Here is a 16,974-nt window from a genome sequence, read left to right on the forward strand (position 1 = left end):
GGGAGAGAGTGGGTGGGGTGGGGGAGGGGAATCTTGTCCTTGTGTCGCATGTCCTTACTTCTTGATGTTGGGGAACGGGTTTGTGTGTGTGTGTGTGTGTGTGTGTGTATGTGTGTGTGTGTGTGTATATAAATGTGTGTGTTTATGTGTGTGTGTGTGTGTGTGTGTGTGTGTGTGTGTGTGTGTGTGTTTATGTGTGTGTGTGTGTGTGTGTGTATGTGTGCAAGAACATCCATGAGTGTTTTTTGCGCGCGCTTGTCTGTCTGCATCTTGGCCAGTGTCTGTTGGACCTCTTGTGTCCGTGTGTGTGTTAGGGAGTGAATTCCGATGAACCACTTGCAGAACCAAGGAAGAGTTTTGGGTCTCTTCCTGATTATTCCAGACATGATTCCTCTTTGATGGACCAAGGGCAGACAACGCTGGGTTGCCAATGGCGCTTTGATTGTCTTCCCTTTCTTTGTTTTTTTTCTTCTTCTCCTCTCCGTGTGCTCTGCCTAGCGACTTCTTGCTTATTGTGCCGCTGCGGATTTTGTCCGAGATTTGTATACAGCATTGAAAATGAACCGGAGTGGTTCCAGCTAAAATAGGAAGCAAGAGGGAACAGGCTGGAACATTCTAGATAAGGTTATGTTGTAAGTCTTTTTTCTTTGTGGTTTAAAAATCGTTGAAGACGCGTCATAATAATCTGAACGTTCACTCACCTCAGACAGTCTTTTTGTGAAAGAGTATTTAGAATTCTACGAAGACAGTGAAATCACTGACACCATTAGTGGTATACTCTCCGTGAGTATCTCCAGCACCCATTATTTCTCGGTACTAACTTCTCCCTTGTGTCTCTATCAGCGTTGTGTTAGTCTGATTAAAGGTCTCCAGGGGAGGCAACTCGCAGATGCTTGCATCAGAAGAACATCCTTTAGCATTGACAATCCATTAGAAGTTTTCAAGAATGCAGCTTACTGAAACTTGTAGCCTCCGTGCGTATTGTCGTCAAAATGCCTTCGGTAACGAAGAGAGATTACTACTCTTTTTTTTTTTTACCCTGAAAGTATAAACAGCAAAAGTGCAAGTTCAATAATGTGTAGTGTTAGTACAGAGGAGTACAGCAGGGGGGGGGGGGGGGGGGGGGGGTATTATATCTTCTTCTTTTTTTCTTTTTTTTCTGTTCTTTTCTTTTTCCTTTTTTCCCCTTTCCATTAATGTGTTGGAATAACCGTTCCGCTTAATCTCCGAAAACAGGCTGCAGGACGGTCTGGTTATGTTAAAGCTCTTTTGGCTTCGCCTTGTTTTGAGCTAGCTATCCCTTGCAGTCTCGGATTTCATGTCGCAGTTGTTTTCACAAACAAACTCGAAACATACACAACATTAGTAGTCATTTGTAGTTATGATTGATGGTGTTTGCACTAGAACAACAGATAAAAAAAAAGTCTGCAGCGTGCACATCAAACAACTCAGAACAAGCGATTCGTTGTCAAGGCGAAAACTGGCGTACTCCGTGAAATGGCCAAGTAAGGTTAGCATAACATCAATCAGTACTGACTCCTGTCACGTACCTGTGTTGATAACCTATCAGCTTCAATGATTCACTTCACGCCGTTAAGAAGAAGCAACAGGCGTACAGGTGCTCGGCTTGTCGGAAGCTCACTGACTCGGAAATATAAACACAGGTAGCGTCAAAACTTGTCATCATTACAACAGGCAGGCGGCAGCAACATTATAGTATAGTCACTGTTGGTGGGGTTTTTTTTCTCCCCAAGCGTGACTGGTGGCTTTTAACGCTGTTTTTACTCGTCCTCCGATTGTGTGACGAACTGGTTATGAAAGTTTCGAGTCCTTGAACCCTCTTTGGTCGTACTATACTACCGACTGTATAAAAATTCATCCACTGTCATAAATTCGAGAAGCGACAGCGTGTTTCGTGAGTGTGTGTTTGGCTGTTGCACACTCGACCGGCCACGCACACTGGCGCTCGACGGGGTCCCGGTGTGATGATAAATACCTAAGGTGCAGCACGATTGAACGGCAAATCAAGCGTGTTATTAAATGACACTTCGCGCCTCATTAACCCCCGCAGGTAAGACTAGCGCCACAGTGGCGGGAAGAAGACTCGAACCCCCTTGCGTCCTAGCGGGGTGCCTCAGCGGAGGGTGGCTTAACCAAACAACAAACCAGGAAGGTGGCGCGCGCGAACGTTGGGGGGGGGGATCTCGAACGTCGTCTCGGTCACGATGAGATTTGATGCGAGACTGAACTATATTTTCTTCTCTTGTTCGGGCCCGTCTTTGCGTCGTCATTCATGTGTATTTTCTTCTTGCAGAAGATGATTAGTTGATAAGTGTTGAAGCTTACACAGCGTGGCAATAGGTAACGCGATATTCTTTTCCCCCTCCCTTCTTCTCCATTTTCTTCACCTTCAATAGGAAACAATGAACACTTCAGAAATAAAAGAAAGGAAAACACTAAATATTTGACGATTCAATTTATTAAACCTTTGCAAGACTTTTTGTGTGTAGAACTACCCTTTCTCTCCTAGGAGTCAATATTTATTTGTATAAGGTGTCGTTTGAAGTGCTTCTCCGAGTTGGCAAGTATACGAGGCGTCACGTGAAACACCCGTTTCCCAGCAGGACGCGTTAAAATGTCACTGTGCACAGGAGTGTTTAGAACCGACGCCTCTCAACACCCGGTGTTGCAATGGAAAAACAGCCTTCAGCCAGGAAGACGATGTGGACGTTCCTCCAAGGAACCCCTCCTTGTGAAAACTTGTCACAGGAGTCAAAAGGGCCCCGGGACGAAAGTCACTGGACATGAAATCACCATCGCAGCCACCCTGACCCTCCTGGTGACCGCCGCTAAACCAAACTTGGGTTGTTTGTCTTCCGTGTCAGGGGAGATAATTGTAATGAGCGCTCAGCAAGACAAAATGGATGAGTTGCCCCTTGCGCCGTTGACACAGTGGGCAGAAGACGTCATGGCGTGGCGGGTGATTGGCTGAGGCATCAAACTGTCCGTCAGGGTGAAGGTAAACACTCCACTAAACTGACCCCTTGACTTTGCTGCCCGAATGACCCGTTGGACTCACACAGTCTGGCTCCGGAGGGAATTAGGTGACATTTAACAGCGGACGTAACTCCATCGTCAAAGGGAACTAACTTGTCGATGATGGTTGCTCAGTTGTGGGCGATGGCTGCTTTGTTTTTGTAATTTGATGCTGAGGTATTGCGCTGGTATACGTAAACATTTGCAGCGTGTCACTAAGAACTAAAAATGTGAACGTATGATACAGGCTTTATTAGTTTGCTTGTAGCCGCACACATTTAAAGCGTATCTTAAACAAATCTATGTGCATCACTTCCTTGAACGCGTGCATCATGCCAGCGAAATCACCTGTCGTAAAATATGCATGAACTATGCGGCATTTGGAGCTCATGCTGCACATCATTTGCCCAAATGTATTCAACCGCTACGCCGGCAGTAGAATATGTTAACTTTACCTGTCCTGTATACCTGCCTCCTGCAGGTCCCAGTCCTGATTATGAGTCAAAAGATGTTCCAGCCCCGGTCCCAGAACTTGCGGGACACAGCAAGGTAAATTGGTCCTTGATGAGTGGAACGACGAAGGGGCGGCTAACCCACAGCGGGGGAGCAGTGCATTTTGTTTGTTTGCACCTGTCATGTCAGGAAAAGTTATCGCCCTTTTATCTGGCTCTCGGGGGTCAGGAGACAGCAGTGGTTATGTATGGGTCGGGGCTCAGTTGTTGCGGGATGTCCCTGGTCGTTGGCACAAGAGGTAGTCCCACAGCCTGTTTATGTTTTCCCTATTTGACACCTAGAATGATTCTCGCCCTAACTGTTGTGATGGCGTCAGTGGCTACGGAGCGACGTTTGTGTCAAAAGTGATTGCATCAATAATGAATGAAGCTGCAGGGAGCGGGCTGAGTGTGTTGGCATCGTTCTGCAATTTCTGCCGGGTCTCTTGCTGTGTGTATGTCTACATACATGCGTGGGGATGAGCAAGAGGTTCTGTGTGTGTGTGTGTGTGTGTGTGTGTGTGTGTGTGTGTGTGTGTGTGTGTGCGTGTGTGTGTGTGTGTGTGTGTGTGTGTGTGTGTGTGTAAAATGGGATTGCATAATATGCTGAAATGTGTGCGAAGATTCTGGGATGAATTTTAAAGACATCTTTTATATAGCGATAAAGACAACATTAATGGTATAGCTGTGCTGCCGCGCTTCATGCATTCACGTCTGCTTATATTGATTGGATATTATTTTGTTATTTAAAGTTGGAAACTGCAGATCAGAACTTTTTGATCTCTTTGTGTTCTTCTTTTTCTATTTATTCTTCATCTTCTTTGTCTTTATTTCTGTTTTTGCTTCGGGTATTTGGCAGCTTTGGCCCTTTGATTTTATTGTTCTGTAGATGTGTTTTTTTCTTGCAAATTTTGTTGTTGTTGTGTTTTTTCTCTCTCATGCTTATCTCCCACAGTTCTCTTGCGTGCAACAAGCTAAAAAGAAAATTTTAAAGTTAAAAAAAGCGCCATTGTTCTTTGCCAATTGTTTTTAGTTTTAGGTGGGTTTTTTTCGGGTTTTTTTCTTCTTTTTTTCCTTGCCCGATTCGCTGTCTCTCCCCCTCATCTCTTTTGCCGAAGCAACAAACCTGTTCCTCGGCGCTGTTATTGCCACTCGAGCGGCACCACCCCCGTCTTTCACCAGACTTCACCGTCACTGCCGCCAGCAACAACAGCCACATCTGCACGCATCCCTTCTCCAACCCCCCACCCCACCCCAACTCTCTCCCTACTTCTCTTTTTGTCTCTAGATCTACTTCTACATGTATATCAGTTTGTCTGTCTGTCTGTCTCTTAGTCTCTGTCTCTGTCTCTCTCTGTGTCTCTCACCATGTCCCCCCTCTCTCTCTCTCTCTCTCTCTCTCTCTCTCTCTCTCTCTCTCTCTCTCTCTCGCTTTCTCAGTCCCCTCCCTTTCACCCCACCCCACCCCCAACACCCACTCTGCTCCACAGGTGTAGCTGTACGGGGGAAAACAATGAGCGCTTATCCTATCACTGTCCCTCCCTCTACCCCAACCTCAGTCCTCCACTTGCAATGCCAACCCAAAATAAATGTCAGACTCGTCGGCTGCCTGGCCCAGGGGCAAAGTATACTGTTGAATTTCCCCCCTGCGCCCTGTCAATAGGCCCAAGTGCCGCCAGGAATGCGCTAGCATCTTCTCCTCCGTCCTGATAAAACTCTGGCACTCTGGAACCAGCCAGGAGCTCGAGAAGAGAAAAAGTCGGATGGTGGTGGGAGATACGGACCTTTTTACCTTTACCTGTATAGCCGTAGCTGTACACCCCAACAGTTTCTACGACTGTGGCTTTGTTTGTGGATTTGCAGTCTGATTGAACGACTCCGGGTAATATAGGAGTAGTTTTGAAATCAAGGCAGACCATATAAAATGAGTTTCTTAGATATCATTCCAATGGATTTCTGTCGTCTGCCGTGATAAATGTTCAGATTTTCGTCCCTTTGGCGTATGAGGGTTAATTAAAATGAATGCTTTCAATAAGAAGCCGGGGTAGATTTGGGATGCTAACTACTCGGGGTATTTGCAGCAGACAGACATTTCCGGGAAGCGAGATTAGCTGCTCCAGGGGCCTGGGGAAAAGAATGCAAGACACGGGAGACTACTCTCGAAGCAACCGGTTTCCTTCGAAAACTCTTCAGCAGGAGGAAAACGGTGGAAGTGGTCTCAAAGTCGCGCGGGCTAAAACAGCGGCAAAGGAATTAGCCCCATCGAGCTAATTCGGGTTGAGATTTGGTCTGTTTTCTCCCCATGCACACAGAGAAAGCCGGCGATTCAAAGGCGGTGGAATTGGCTCAAATAGAACTAATTTTAGACGGGGAGGAATACGGGAGACTGGCACCACGGGGAGAAAGGGGCCCAGGGAGGAAAACAAACCTGAATACACGGCCCCGAGCGTGAAAGCAACAAAAGGTATCGCTCGCTTCCTCTCCAATTCTCTGCCTCTGTCAGAAAAAGAGAGCGAAGGAAAAAGGAGTAGTTCTCATAGTTCCAGCAAACAGTTTTCACCCCTGACGGAAATCTTTTTGGTTCCAGTATCAGTCGGAGAGTCGATTTTGTAGTGACTTGTTTGAGCTAAAGACTGTTTCTCACGGTTTGACTTACAATGTGCTAACATTATTACACTAAGAGAATAGTCAATACTTATCGTGTTTGGGACTGATCTAATGCGAGAATATATGTTTGTAATAATGAACATTTTGTTCTTCACAAATGCGATTAATTGGATTGAAAAAAATGGCTTTCTAAGTGTTTAACACAAACTGTCATGGACAGGTTTTTGCCACAAGAAAACATCTAAGACATGTGTGCAACTGTACAATGTATAAACAGCCAGTATACCAACAGTCCCAGCATAGCATATCCGCAATGTGTATACGAAACTAGAACCAGAACACAATTATTCCACGAAAAGAGAAACAGAACCCCAGTTGATGACATACGCTGGCCATTTTGCCGATAAGCTTGTGCACATCTTGACAGCCAAAGAATTGGAAATGGGGGCGGGCATATTCAGTGGATGGAAAAAAGGGGCCACGCGTTGCCAGTAAATGACACTCAGGATGTGGTGATAACGTGCTTGTTGAAATTCCAAAACGTGACGGCTACAGCTGTTCCAATTGTCTGTCCGCACTGCAGCCATGCGCTCATTTATTTTTAGTGCAGCTGTTGTTGAAGTTGTTTGTGTGTTTGTTTGTTTGTGTGTTCTGTTTGTGTATTTCGTTTGTGGTGTTGTTATTTACGTTTTCGGTGTTGTTTATTTGCTGCTTCTTGTTTGTGAAGTTGTTGTCTCTTTTCTTGTGTGTTTGTCGTCGCCTGTTTGTTTGCTTGCCTATATACTTGCTTGTTTCTTAAACCCTTGTTTGTTTTCTTTCTTCCTTCTTTTCGTCTTCCTGGGCTGCTACATATTTTTATTGGGCGCGATTAATGTTAGTTCGAGCTTCGATTCACATTTGCACCATTGCAGTAGTGCGGATTACCACTTTATTGACGTGAAATGACCCGAGCATAGCAAGCCAAATCTCAGTGGTAGTTGGGCAACTGCGCGGGGGAGGTATATATCTGCGCAATTCAAAATATTATTGATCATATTTCCTGTATAAACAGCGGCAGATGATGTGAACCTTTTGCACTCGGTCTGCAACAACTGCGACTTGTTGAATAACTCCCTACCATACCCATCACTGAGTCCCACACCCCGCTTATCCTCACCATCTCTGCCAACCATCTCCTTCCTTCTCCCCCCCCTCCCTCTCTCCCCTCTCTTGCTTAGGTTGACTTATCCTAATTGTGCCTCGCTAAGTAGTGTCTGTCTTACAATTAACGGAACAGTTTTTTTGGTTGGTGTCATTGTCTGATAATAAACCGCGAGACCTGGCTTCTTGGCACATCCCCCCCTCCCTCCTCACCCCCCCCCCCCCCCCCCACCCCTCTTTCTCACTATCCTCGTCTGTTTGCTGTTTTTCAGCCTTTTTGGTTTTACGGGTAAGAATTAATTCTGTTAGACGCCGTACTTTTAAGGACCGACCTGCGAGCATAACCGTAAAAGTAGACGTGTTAAAGTGAAGAGACTAAATATGGTAAAGGATGAAGGTGGTGGGTGCAGACTGCAAGGAAAGTGGAGGAGAATTCAGAGGAGGGGAGGGGGGGGTGTGGAGGAGGTCATTTAGGGGGTGGGGGGTGGGGGGGGGGGGTCGAGGGTCGCGACTTTGGCGTTGTAGTAAATTATGAAAACAACATTTGTTTGGCCAGCAGAGGACGGAGCGACAGGTCTGTGACGGGGCTAATAAGGGAGAGTGGCTTTAGTGGTCATTACTGGGGCTATTACTGGATGACCCAAAATAATAGCCAGTCGCTGCCCTGGGCTCATCTTCTTGTCTTGGCTTTGGAGGAGAAAACAGACGGAGAAGGATGAACATGGAGGTTGGATGTGAAACATTTGGAGGTGTTTTGTAGTACATTGTAATGAGCGGAAGTTTGAATGGATTCAACATCATCATCATCATCATCATCACCATCATCATCATCATCATCATCATCATCATCATCATCATCATCATCATCATCATCATCATCATCATCATCATCATCATCATCATCATCATCATCATCACTGTCCTCGTCTTCGTGTTTGTTTGTTTTTTTATCTATCCTCGTCCTGGTTGTTATCACTATCAACAACAAAAATCAAGATTATATATCTGCATAATTCTATTCAGCCGTTTCATCGAGGCTCGGCAGCTTTATGTAGATATGAGTATTTTGCCAGTCTTGCTAGTTATACTTCCTCCTCCTTTTCATACACAGAGCGTGATGATTTTTCCCCAATTGACAAATGCACATGTCGCCAGCTGTTGCCGAGTCTCTAGGTGGCGTTTCATTAAAGTTTATCATTGCAGAAAAATGAGATGAAATGTGCGGCATCGTGATCTTTAACCCATACCAGCTGTCTAATCAGCCGTATAGAAATCAAAGTTGCGCAATGTCTTCATTTTTTATCAGTGCATAGGGTTTCGTAAATGTATTTGGTGTCTGTGAATGTATGCAAAGAATGGCAGTTTTATTACAGTTAGTTTACCGTTACTGTCGGATCATCGGATTTTCCTTACTTCCTTATTCATCGGCGTATTGGGGCTCCGTGAATGCATTTGTGTATCGTGAATGTATGTAAAGAATGGCAGTTGTATTGCACTTTGCGTACCGCTACTGTCGGGTCTTGGTTTTCCCCCACTTCCTTATTAAGCTTGATTAGTAGTTTTTATTTAAGAATGATTTGGACATCATCATTATTGACTTTATTTAGGACACTAGATTGACTGAATCTGTCTTTTTATGATGAAGTGTAGGCGAGATTTATTTTGCGTAATGAAACCATGCTCGTCACTTTGTAATTATTCAAGAACCCTTGTCATGTAGATTTTCTATTACCTTTCCAATAAGCTGACATGAATAACAGCGGGAGGCAGGCTTATCAAGTTTGAAGTTATCTTTTAAAGAGACTAGAGAAACCAGTATAACTTGAAGTTTGAAGGTATGGCAAGCTGCCACGGATACTAAAAGACCCACACAATTGATCCCTTCTATGAAAATAAAGACTTCATCGTTATGCATATCATATAACTCGTTCCATTAACAAGTATGGTGACTCAGTCTTGAACATTCGTCTTTTTTCCCCCTAGACCAAAATGGCCCATTGTCCCTTATGCATTGGACGACAGTTCAAGAAAAGAAAACGAAAACAAAAGAAACAAAAATTCCACGACCTGGGCATGTTGGAAAGCCCGCTCGTTCCGTCATTTTCATGCCTGTGTTTTTTGTATGCTTTCTTTTTCTCCCTTTTGTCTCATTTCTGTCATTTTGTGCTCGTCTTCTTTTCAAATGCAACTGCACTTGTTAAGGGATTATGGCTATTCCCTGGGACCTTGTACTTGTATGTCTTGCCTAATTTTGCCTGGCAGTCTCATCCATAACATTCTCACGTAGGGTGCCGGGTCCTCTCCCCTATCGCTGCATGGAACGATCCCCACTTTCCCCTCAACTTCTTAACCCTGAAAAAAAAAGACAGAAAGAAGACAAATTGAATGCAAGTCGAAGACCAAAAAAAAACACCATGGAAGAATACTGACTCTTTAGCACACACAAAAAAGACTGATTTCTTTATTTGGTAGTGTTGCGGCAAAAGAAAAGAGAGAAAAAAAAGCAAGCAAACTTTCATCTTTTGTGTGGAGAACATGGGTCCCACGAGGACAGTTAGACGCCTTCCCGCTCCTTCTTCTTGCTGATGAAGGACACTGGGGTAGCATCCGGGGACTTGGCGAGGGCCAGGGACCTCCAAGACCCGTCTTCTTGCTCCACGTCTCGCAGAATCTCGCGCAGCGCCATCTATAAGGGACAGCCGAGACTTTTATTGTCGATTTTGGCCGAAATAGGACTTCGTAGATTGGGAGAGGTTTTGTTTTTCTGTTTGTTTGGTGTAGGTTTTTATTCGCGGTTGGGATGCGTGGCTCGCATGGGTCCTTTTTAAAGGTCGTAGATTTTGTGGCGAAATACAGGGAGTGCAGCGAAAGTGAGAGTAGATTGTTTTTTGTTTTTCTTTTCTCGCAGTTGTACTTGAAAGTGCGCGTCATGAGACAGTTCTCGTAAAACACGTGCGTTAAGGAGAAAAATAAGAGCTGGGTCGTTACTAAATACCCTCTTTCGCTAATTGCGCCGAGGTCTTTACCATCTTTCTTAACTTTCTTGCAATAAAACCTTTATTGCTGATTTAAAAGTGAAAGCTAATTCAGCTGAATTGTGGTGCACATTAAGAAGGAACGCCCATGCAATTGAAAAAGGAGTTTATCATTGCACCGCAAAGGGTTTGAGCCAACGGAACACAAAAACAAAACAAAAAAACAATGCTGCAAAAGACGAAATGTTGCCAATGTATTTGATGCTGAGATTTGAACAGGGGTTGCAGAGAACTCTTTGGCTAGCCTACGAAGGAAAAAAGTTGCGTGGAACTTAAGAAGACGTCGGAGCAACAACAAAGGAGGGACGTGTTACATGAAGAGAGACAGCAACGACAACATCTATGTAGAGAAAACTAAGGTACTCATGAACGAAGTTGTCGTTAGACCTTAGAACAAAAGGGCAGCACGAGTGAAGAGTTGTCGGAAAGAAGCGTACAGACAACAACCACCAGGTGAAGAGTAGTATGATACAGCTGAGGCTGAAGCTGATTGACGACAACTTTGAAGAGGGAAGGAGGACCTTGTTGAACGAAAACGTCACAGCCCTCGGAGAGGTTGAGGGGAGGGAGAAAGACCTATAGGACAAGGAAGGGAGGAAGTTGAGGATTGAAGAGTGCCAGTTACCTTTTATAGAGAAACACTTGGACGCTGTTTGTACCAAGACGACACGGTCGTCGCGGGAGAGAAGAAGGGGAATTTTACTCAGGGCTAAAAGTATTGAGGGAATTGAATGAAGATTGCCAGTGACTTATAGACGAGAAAAAGTAGGACACCGTTGGAACGAAGACGTCACCGTCGCCATGGAGGTTTAGGAAGGGGACCTGACAGGATTGAGGGGAGTGGAGTTGAGGGTTGAGGATTGACAAACGAGCACCGTGCCTGGTGAGGCAGCCACACCTGACCCAGGGGTCGTAGCGGGCCGAGCCAGGGAGGGTATTGTTTTGATGCCGACAATCGCGCTAATGGCAGAGATGGAAAATTTTGCCTGACATTTCGCTCCTTGCAGTGGGGCCCAATCCAGCCGAGCCAGCACCCCCAATCCAGCCTCACCGCTTCCTGTGTTCGGCGGCGGAATTGGGTAATCACGGGCCCCCAAAACTGGGGCTGCAAAGTGGCGGCTGACCTTTCTCTCTCCATCACAAACTGGTTAATAAGCCTTTCTGCCGGCCCCGAGTGCCTCCCCCCGCCCCGCCCTGACATTTACTTAATCAGTTTACGCTAGTATTAACCAAAATCACTAATGCTGCCATCCCCCCACGTTTATGGCTTGGTTTGGAACCTAGAGAATTGATTACCCCTCCGCCGTTCAACCCCTCCACCATCCCGAGGGCCTACACAAACTTTTTTCTTTTCTTTTTCTTTTCTTCCGCCTCCCTGGTGAAGTTATGTGTGTTTGTGTGAAAACAAGGAAGACGTTGTTTGCTTGTGACCACGTCTGCCCGGGTCAACTTCCTTTAGCTAAAAAAAAAAAGGAGTTCTGGAACCACAAGTGCAGTGTTCGTACAGAAGTGTTCTGGGGGAAGGGATGAGGGTTTGGCCTTTTGTTTGTTTGCTGTTCGTTGAGCAATTTTCTGACAATAAATTGGCTTTTTCGGGAACACCATTTTATCTATGTATATCTTACAGAAACATTTACTGCTGTAAGATCAACATTGTATCCAAAAGACACACTATTTGTCCATTTTTATTTTTATTTTTTGTCTGTGACCAGGGCTAGTACTAGCATCCCCGCCCAATCAACGATACGATGTCATCCCACAGTGCGATATCAGCCAGTTATTACCCTCACTAACGAACCAATAGAAAAAACCCGGTCCAGATACTAGGCTCTTGAAAGTCAGCTACTAGCTTCTAAGATCAGAAGGTGGGAAGGTCTGACCTTGACAGATTTGTTCCGAAATAGTCGTCTTTGCTGCTAACGCCGAGGTCGTTAACATCGTCCTGATCACTACCTGATAACAATCGGTGACTTTTATAGGCACTCACAGCCAGGCATGGGAGGGGGTCGTATAGATGGGGAGATATTTTTCCCTTTAGGAAAGGCGAATTAATTAGATGGAGGAAGAAAATATGAAGGAAATATTGTAAAAGAAAAGATAGATAAGCATATGCGGGACGAAGGTGTTTCGGGTTTCTTGGAATCATACTTGATGTTAGAAAGCACATCGAATAGTATAAAGGGACATCGGCGCTCAGTAAACAACGCGGTTATGAGTATGAGTTCCTTGTGGCTCGGATAATTAAAAACAATCTTCCAAAGTTCAAGCACATTCTGTTTTCATTGACTGTAGTTTTTGTGTCTCTTTTGGGCTTTGGGGTTATTGATTGTGGCTTAGTCGGTCTGAATCTGTGAATACCAACTGCGTTGTCTATATCCTATTGTATCATGAAAGTTCTCACCAACAAGGAAGGATTTCACGGGTTTCCTTTTTGCCTTGCTAATTGGCAGTCTGGTCTCTGGGCCATCTGATGAAGGGGAGCGAGTGAAAGTCCACCAAGACAGTGGCTCCCTCTTCATCAATCAGATGACCCGGGGTGACCTGTCATTAGCAGCCCGGCGGTCAGAATGACTCTTGGCGACGCGCTGGACATGAGAACTATCGGTCATTGTCGCCCAGTCTTTGTGATCAGTGCACGAAAGGACCCGTTCTTTAGGGAATACAGTTTTTGTTGCGGTGTGGGGTTCGCCAAAGATATTCTACTGTCTAGGTATTTTTTTTTTAGGTTTAGTGAAGACGCTTGATGGTTTCTTGTGTATATCTTTTTTTCATCCCTGTGTTGTGTCCAATGTCCCCTTTGCCATTAACTCTATCCACCTTTTCGCTAGCTTTCCTGAACGACCCCTTTTAAAGCCATCACAACAAAATATAAACTGGTAGTAATATTTTAGCTTTAAGTATGTTAGCTAATTACTGAGATGTGTGACTTAATTTTGTGTTGTTTCTGTGGGTTGCAGCATCCCTACCCATCAGAAGAACAGAAAAAGCAACTAGCTCAGGATACCGGCCTTACCATTCTTCAAGTCAACAACTGGTAAGTACTTTGCCAATTCTTTGTTCTCGTCAGGAACCTTGGTTGGTTGGTTGATTGGTCACTGGTGGATTGGTTGGCCGATTGGTTGGTTAGTTGGTTTTGTTAGTTCGTTCCTTTGTGTGTGTGTGGGTGTGTGTGTTTGTTTGATCTTTCGGTTTGTTTGTTTTTCATTTGTCCAATCTTTGTTTCGTTCGTTTGGCATTTGTTTGTTGCGTACTTTCTCGTATTGTCTGTCCTAAAGTTGGTTGTTTCAAAGTTCACGTTTAGTGTTGTGATCATTTTGTGTGTGTGATGATCTCTCTCTCTCTCACTCACTCACTCTTTCACTCCCCCCCCCTTGCCTCTTCCTGTCCTATTGCCTCTCATTTTTCACACCGCCCTTACCATTTATACTCATGCATATGGCCTAGAATCACCGCTTGTGTCAATTTTGTTTGGGTGAATGTCACAGAATTATGTGTCACCTCGGTTGAATGTCGCAGCATTATGCCTGAGCTTGGGTCTGACCCCAAATAGCGGTCTAAATAACCATTCATCTAATGCAGGGTGTAGAGCTTCTAGTCTTTCATCCGGTCACACGTCCAGCTGTTGTATTGTTTGAAATTGAGATCGTTGAGTTGTGCTTTTGCAGAAATTAGACAGTGACTTTTTTTTTGAAGGGAGAACATAATAAACAAAATAAGGAAGAAGAAAACAAAAATAACAAGAAACAAAAGGTAATGGCAACAGACAGACAGACAGGCAGATAGGATAAATCAGTCCTCTCTGACCCTATGCAGCTTTTCAGGGTTGCCTCCCTTTGCTGCTAAGCCTTCTGGAGCGCCGAGACTGCACAAGTTGTCTCGGGATCGCGGGCCCCAGACCCTCGTGAAGAGGTTTGGGTCCAGGCTCTTTGGGTTTTTCTCGCGACTGGACCTGTCACATCAAGGCCTGTCGCTTGCTCCTTCAACTTCTTCCGCTCTGGGTAGCACGGGCGGCTCGAAGCTCGATAGTTCTTTCGGCGTCTCTGTGCCGCTACAAAGTGCTCGGCGTGTTCTTGTTCTTGTGCTGTACGATGTCTCTTTGTGTTTTCTGTAATTTGTTCTTCTGATTTATTGCTACTCGGAGGAGTGAATTTGTCTATTCTGTCTTTCTGAGTGTCTGTCTCTGTCCATCCGCCTGTCTGTCTATTTCTCTCTCTCTCTCTCTCTCTCTCTCTCTCTCTCTCTCTCTCTCTCTCTCTCTCTCTCTCTCTCTCTCTCTCTCTCTCTCTCTAACCCCATCCCCCACCCCACCACCAATATTCCTCCCCCCTTCATTTCCATTCTTCAGAGAAAGGGGGAATGTACGTTCTGGCTCACCGATTCCGACAGACCCTAAATATTAACGCAAAATAGGCTTCTGGACTAAACTTTTACTAAAATGAAACATGCGACAAAATCAGAAAAATACTGCATAAATCCATACAAAAAAAATACAGTAAAGTAAGGTTGTTTTGAACCAATGCCGGGTCTGTCGGAATCAGTAACCCAGAACGTACATTCCCCCTTTCTCTCTGTGCAACGCTAAATTTAGTTTCCATTGAAATATTAACTAGTTGCAGCCAGCGTGCGTATTGATCCAATCTGCCCTTCGTCGGCTAGCCATAACTACCGTATTGATCTGGTAAAAACAAACAGCAAGCCTGTCTTCTATATTCCTCCAATGGCAAGACAAGATTAAATCATGTGATAGCAACAGTTACGTCACGTCCGCCCAACACTTGGTATTGATTGTAACATAGCCTGGTGATTTTGCCATTTCATTCCGGACTCGCCTGCCGTGCAGTTGTGTTTTCTGTGAGAGAAGTGTTTTTACTGTCACTATATTTGCTAAATATTTATGTCTCAAGATAGCATTTCTGAAGAATTAGAGAGAGAAATTCTTGAATCACAAGTTGCTCATCAAAATCTATTAGATTTTTCAACACAGTCATCAACTTTAATTTTACATTCACCAACTATGGTTTTACCGGAATCATTGAGTGAATGGAATTCTGAGCAGTTTTTAACTATTGAAGAGCACCTCAGTTACCTCAACAATTTTGTTGAAGTATTATCGCAAATGAAAAATGAAGGGCCATCTCAGAGTGGAAAACTACCTAAATTTCCTTCACGCCCAAAACGGAAACTTTCAGATTTGTATGGAGGAAAACCAAAGAAAACCAAAACAACAATGACGTTCAATGAACTCCACGAATATTTAAAGTCAAAAATTGTTGATGTAAGCATGAAAGTTAGGAAGGAAGTGTTCTTTTTTAATCCGGAAGATATCACATCATCAGCAAGTGCCATTGAAAAGTTAGTTGAGGGATATAGACACATACAAAGACAGGAGGCAACTTCAATGGGCTTCAATTTGCAATATGGAATGGTTCTAGAAATCGCATTTAAGTTTTATGAAGCAGAACAAGGCATTCATAATGAGACCTGGGATGGCTGGTTGGAAAGAAACGTTAAAATTTCTTCTACGTATGCACGGAGATTGAGGGAGATTGCCCGTTTACTATTTCCATACAGAGCCAAATTCAGCACAGTTGGGATGTCTTTTTATGAAGTCTTCAACATGAGAAAAGAACTCAAAACCATGTTTGAAAAGAATGAGGATATCAGGCTTTATTGGGCTGAGAAAGTGACGTCAATGGTTCCAAATATACATCAACAGCAATCACAAGAGTAGGCTGCAATCAGGTCACGCAACTGCCAGTTGCGCCAAAATAGGTCAACACCCTGCTTCGCGATTGGGCTGAGAAAGTGACGTCAATGGTTCCAAATATACATCAACAGCAATCACAAGAGTAGGAAAAAAGAGTTAGAGCTAACACTGCAATCAGGTCACGCAACTGGCAGTTGCGCCAAAATAGGTCAACACCCTGCTTCGCTTCGCTTCGCTTCGCTTCGCTTCGCTTCAAAGGCTGCCTTCGGGCGGCCGCCGAGTGTTAACTTATTCAATTGACTTGTTTATTTGATTCAAGCTTTTGATAAGTGTACTTGGTGGCTGCTTTGAAACTCAACAAAGCCTACTCCCCTTTCACAAACACTTCCCCAACGCAAGCAACGACGTCCTCTCCCCCGCTGCAGTCAAAACAAAGCTGTCATAGCGGGTTTTCCCGATTGACAAAAATTCTTATTACACACTCAGACTATTTGAAGCCGCGTTTGTTCTCCAGTGCCCAATTGCATAAGAATATTCTGGTGATGAATAAACGCGCTTTGTGTCATTAGCATCTAAAGATTTCTTGTTTACAATAGTTGTGTTGATCTGATGAAGCGCGGAACTGATCTTAGGGTTGTCATGGTGAAACACTCGCTTCTGAAACAGTGCTTCCTTGTAGTTATCATGCGATATGCTCGACTTTACAACCTGTTTGCTTACACCCTTTGCTTTTTTAACCACCCCTTTCTCACTTGCAACACTGTACATCTTTGCACGCAATCCAACATACTCCTTAATTATCTTCCCATTCATTTCATCTTTCATCTTTCCAATAACCTTCTTGTTAACATTTGAGTGCAATGGTGATTCTTTAGGGTAGTCGCAAGTGTCATAAAAAGAATCTTTTCCTTTTACTGCAGGACTTTCAGCTTCTAGATCTTTGTAAATGTCATCCGCT

At 44.4% G+C, this 16,974-nt stretch overlaps 1 protein-coding gene across 4 annotated transcripts in view; it reads left to right on the forward strand.

Annotated features, from left to right (window-relative positions):
• The window catches only part of LOC138953640 (homeobox protein Meis1-like), a 261,812-nt gene that overhangs the window by 182,825 nt on the left and 62,013 nt on the right, over positions 1 to 16,974 (forward strand). For all 4 annotated transcript variants that reach the window (XM_070325516.1, XM_070325514.1, XM_070325518.1 and 1 more), the window contains one exon: positions 13,267 to 13,343. In XM_070325516.1, coding sequence (XP_070181617.1) covers positions 13,267 to 13,343 — 77 coding nt within the window. The remainder of the gene's footprint in view (positions 1 to 13,266; positions 13,344 to 16,974) is intronic.

This window comes from Littorina saxatilis, linkage group LG17, assembly GCF_037325665.1.
Source record: "Littorina saxatilis isolate snail1 linkage group LG17, US_GU_Lsax_2.0, whole genome shotgun sequence".
In the NCBI taxonomy this organism is placed as follows: Eukaryota; Metazoa; Mollusca; class Gastropoda; order Littorinimorpha; family Littorinidae; genus Littorina; species Littorina saxatilis.